At 36.1% G+C, this 4,546-nt stretch overlaps 1 protein-coding gene across 4 annotated transcripts; it reads left to right on the top strand.

The window, feature by feature from the left end:
• Positions 1-573: 573 nt before the first annotated feature.
• Positions 574-4,212, top strand: LOC105107286 (syntaxin-related protein KNOLLE-like). Of its 4 annotated transcripts, none has more exons than XR_838845.1 (3): positions 574-794; positions 1,056-3,228; positions 3,746-4,212. XR_838845.1 is itself a non-coding variant. In XM_011001165.1 (3 exons), exon 2 carries the CDS (start codon positions 1,083-1,085, stop codon positions 2,022-2,024), a length of 942 nt encoding a protein of 313 aa, XP_010999467.1. In that variant the 5' UTR covers positions 574-794; positions 1,056-1,082; the 3' UTR covers positions 2,025-2,063; positions 2,108-2,526. The 4 variants fall into 4 exon arrangements, 2 of the variants coding, with proteins under 2 accessions (XP_010999467.1, XP_010999469.1); XR_838846.1 differs by lacking the exon at positions 3,746-4,212 and having other exon boundaries at positions 1,056-2,139; positions 2,186-2,625; XM_011001165.1 differs by lacking the exon at positions 3,746-4,212 and having other exon boundaries at positions 1,056-2,063; positions 2,108-2,526.
• Positions 4,213-4,546: the final 334 nt, after the last annotated feature.

The following is a 4,546-nucleotide window of genomic DNA, read 5'->3' as shown; positions in this document are numbered from 1 at the left end:
TTAATACAATTGTTTTTAAAGATAATTCAATTTTATAATTTTTATGAAATATTATAATAATATATTTTCTTACTTGTACCATAGTTCAAACTCATTTCACAATATTGAACCATGATAATACTTTTTAAAAAATTACTGATAGATATTTAAATTTAATTGGAATTTTTTAGAATTTATATTTTTTATTAAGTTTTAGGTCTCATTAACAATTAAAAAAAATAAATTTAAATTTATAAAATCTAATATGATCCATTAATCCAAATTTATTAAATGGTTCAATTTGAATCCAACACATCGAATTTGTAATTAGACTAAGCTTCGAGGATGTAAGTGCAATTTGTTAGCGCAGAAGACTGAAAATGAAATTTCACAAGAAGAAAGGGTCAAAACTAAATCATCTCTCCATGGGGGAAATATCGGAAATATGGACCCACGTGGTGGAAGATTTGGCCCCACATATTTAAAGAATTGAATAACGAACACATTGAAATAGCATATAGCCGTTGGGAAGGAGGCCTGCTTAACGGCTAGTTTTATTTCCTTCCATTGCCTACTGGGGTGTTTTTCTGCTTCCTTTTAAGCACCCTCTTATGACATAAGCTGAGCTTGTGTTTCCAATAAAAAACCATAAGATCATCTTGTTGTTTTTGAATCTCTCATTAAAATCCCACTTACCATCTCGATCTCTTCCCACTTCCCTCCTTCCATTTTGAAAATCTCTCCTTTGCTCTCTTTCTTTGCTGTCTTAGCAAGACTATTCAATTGTTGCTGTTTTTTTTCCCCATTTGAGAAAGGTAGGTTTTTCTGATTTACTAGTCGATTAGATCTTTATTTTTTTCTCTTTAGTACTAGTATAGTTCATTTTGTTATGTAGACTTGAGATTAGTAGATTAAACCAAACCAAATATTACATAATGCCCGTGTCTTTATTTGTTGATTTTTATTTTATTTATTTTGTATAGTTCAATCAACTAGGTTCATCTTTCTCGTTGAAACTTTAGTAAGTTTTTGACTCTCTGATTCTAATATTTAATGTCATGTGGGTTTCGTTTTAGGTGTGTGAATTCTGAAGATTTGTAAAGATGAATGACCTCATGACCAAATCGTTTATGAGCTATGTGGACCTAAAGAAAGAGGCCATGAAAGATCTTGAAGCTGGTCCTGACCCTGTTGTAGAAATGGCAAATGCATCAAACACCATGGACAGCAATCTTGGTCTGTTCCTTGAAGAAGCTGAGGATGTAAAGAAAGAAATGCGATCGATCCGTGAGATTCTTGACCAGTTGCAAGAAGCAAATGAAGAAAGCAAGTCCTTACACAAACACGAGGCCTTAAAATCGATACGAGACAAAATCAATGCAGATATCGTTAAAGGCCTGAAAAAGGCCAGAAGTATTAAAACCCAGCTTGAAGAAATGGATCGTGCCAATGCTGCTAATAGGCGCCTTTCAGGGTACAAGGAAGGAACTCCGATTTATAGAACAAGGGTTGCTGTTACTAATTGCTTGCGCAAGAAATTGAAGGAGCTGATGATGGATTTTCAAGCTTTAAGGCAAAAGATGATGATTGAGTATAAAGATACTGTTGGTAGGAGGTATTTCACTGTTACCGGAGAGTACCCAGATGAGGAAATCATTGATAAGATCATCTCTGATGGTAATGGGGGTGAGGAGTTCTTGAAACGTGCAATCCAGGAGCATGGGAAAGGGAAGGTGCTGGAGACTGTGGTGGAGATACAGGACAGGCATGATGCTGCCAAAGAGATTGAGAAGAGCTTGTTGGAGCTGCACCAGGCGTTTTTGGACATGGCAGTGATGGTGGAGGCACAAGGGGAGCAGATGGATGATATTGAGCACCACGTGTTGAATGCTAGTCACTATGTGAAGGATGGTACCAAAGAGCTCAAGAGTGCTAAAGATTACCAGAAGAGCAGCAGGAAATGGATGTGTATCGGTATCATTCTCCTTTTGATAATCATTCTTGTGATTGTTATACCTATCGTTACTAGCTTTAGCTACTCTTGAATTGGAGGGCCTTATGGAGGATTTAATGACCTGTTATTCCTTCTGGCTTTCTTGCTTTACTTTTGGAGGATATGCTTTAATCCCTTATTTTGGGGCCAGATTAAGCGGGGAGGGGGTTCGGTTTTCTCTCGTCACTGCTTCACTCTTTGAGTAATGGTAGGATTTAATGTTGTGATGTAAATTTGGAAAAATTGCTTTATTCTTTATGCTCGTTCTTTGCTCCAATCCTGGAAGTTTACAACTTTAGATTCTGCACAGACAGTTGTTTTAGAACAGGTGTCGGCAATGACTTTTAGAGAAAGAAATATATGGACTTGAAAAGCAGCAGGATTGCCTTTAGGCAAGATAGCCTGTATATTGTTCTGGTTTTTCAGAGAAACACGATCCATCATCCTTCTTTATCTTTGAATGGGTGCCTTTTTGGAGCAACTTCATGATCCAATGTAGGGAATTCAGGAGGCAATTGGGTCTTGGCTAGAAACTATAGAAACAAATTGAAAAAGGAAATGCAGCAGAAATAAAAAAGAAAAAAAATCCAGATTTCCTTTTCTGGACTCAAAAAGATTTAGCTGTGCATTTCTGAAATAGTAAAAGGCATGAAGAAGAAGACTTCAATATTTTCTTCTAAGTTGAATTCTATCTAAACTTCGCTTCCATTTTCAGATCACTCAACATATCATATCCATTTCTTCTTTACTTGGTCTTCCTCGTCTTTTTGGAGTTAATAAATTCTTCTGCCAATCTCTGGAACAAGCTCAACTCAGTCTACCTCGTCTCTTCTATTTCTTCAACTTCCTTTATTATGTGTGCTGATGAATTTGTTGAAGTCTCTTCCTATGCTTTCAAGTTCAAGCACAATGCTTTCTGGCAGAAACTTGATAGTGAAGGAAATGGAAATTACCAGTCATCTTTATTGTGAAGGAACGCATTGTTATGATTGTAGAGCATTGCAGGATACACTGGATCTTGCACAAACCTCTGTACAGTTGATCGGGTGAAAAAGCCAATATCTGGAGTTCTCCAGGACAAGTTCCCGACAAGCTTGTTGGATTCTGTATGGAATTTATGCAATTGGCAGTCAAAAGTATCACAAGTAGGATTTAGGCCACTAGTGATGAACCACTTCCCAACGAAATCTGCAACATTAAAGTTCTTGACAAGAATGGCAGGATCAGGGACGGAATTCCAACATCAGACTTCTGAGGTACATACTTCTTTCATGAGACTGCACACTAATTGAATTCATCAACAAGACTGTTTTCAAATGGATCCCCACATTTGATCTGCAAAATATCTGTAGAGGGTTACTCGTTGAATAACATTATCTATCTCACCAGGTATAAGGTAGAACTGTTAGGTTGGTTGCCATTTCATGTAAGGCACCAACCATTTACCATTGACTATTGGTAGCCACCATTGTTGAATGAGATAGAGTTGGTGGCCACCATTGTTGAATGAGCTAGAGTTGGTAGCCACCAATGTTGACAACAAACCAAGATTTTGCCGAACCACGTTAAATATTGTGTCAGTGTGCTTGGCCTCCTATGAGCAAGTATCAGAACATCACCGGTAGAAATTCCCAACAAGAACAAGATTATTGGACAACCAAAAAGCTTAGGCTGACAAAGAGGGGTTTGTTTGTTCTAAAAGAGATGTTACACTGTTTCCTTTAAAGCTTGTGCTGTTAGTGAGCATTCTGCTTATACATATTGTTTCTGCAGTATCTGCGAGCATCTCAAGAGAAAGAACAGAACTTACCTGGCATTCATCTGCAGTATGGAGGCAAGCAACATTAGCAGCACAAGATTGAGTTTGCAATGCACTTTGCCAATTCTAGCCCGACAATAACAAGCTGGTAAGTAAATGACAATGATGAAGGATCAAAATGCACTTGCCGGTTAAATGGAAGGAAATCCCTTTGCTACCAAAAATTTCAACAACTAATTCCCATCAATACCACCACCTCCTCATCAAATCTAAACAGAAAATGCTAACCTATAATTCATATCCTAGTGTATCTTCTGATTGCATAACAGTACGCCACCATAAATCACATTCAGACAGATTACTGAAATATGTTAAACCATGATTTTAAGGATGCTTTCATACTGAAATGAAAGAAATTTAACTTCTATTAGAATTATGTTGTTCACTTTTCTCTAACATTAATGGATTATAATATTTGACCTACTCTGCAATCCAAACAGCTCAAAAGAAGTTATTCATCACTAGTCCTGTTGGTTAACATAGCGGCTCTGATTTGAATAATAAAATACCTTTATGGGAAATCCTACGCACACAGCACCAGAAATAGCTTCAGGTAAACATTTTAAATTAATAAAGTTAGCTTCATTTATCACGATTTTAAAAGCATTGTTTTTTCTTTTTTAAAAAAAAAATAAGTAGGAATTTTTTCAATCTAAACTCTATTTTTTTATTAATGGATTTATTTTTTGTTTTAATAAAATATATTTTGTAAGAAGCATTGTTGTTAAATGAAATCATATCATAATCTCAAAATT

This window comes from Populus euphratica, unplaced genomic scaffold (genome assembly GCF_000495115.2).
Source record: "Populus euphratica unplaced genomic scaffold, PopEup_1.0 scaffold154.1, whole genome shotgun sequence".
Taxonomy (NCBI): domain Eukaryota; kingdom Viridiplantae; phylum Streptophyta; class Magnoliopsida; order Malpighiales; family Salicaceae; genus Populus; species Populus euphratica.
This window is presented reverse-complemented; position numbering and strand designations above follow the sequence as displayed.

Coding starts and splice junctions, on each gene's coding strand:
- LOC105107286 (XM_011001167.1), top strand. CDS start 1,083: ATGAATGACCTCATGACCAAATCGTTTATGAGCTATGTGGACCTAAAG.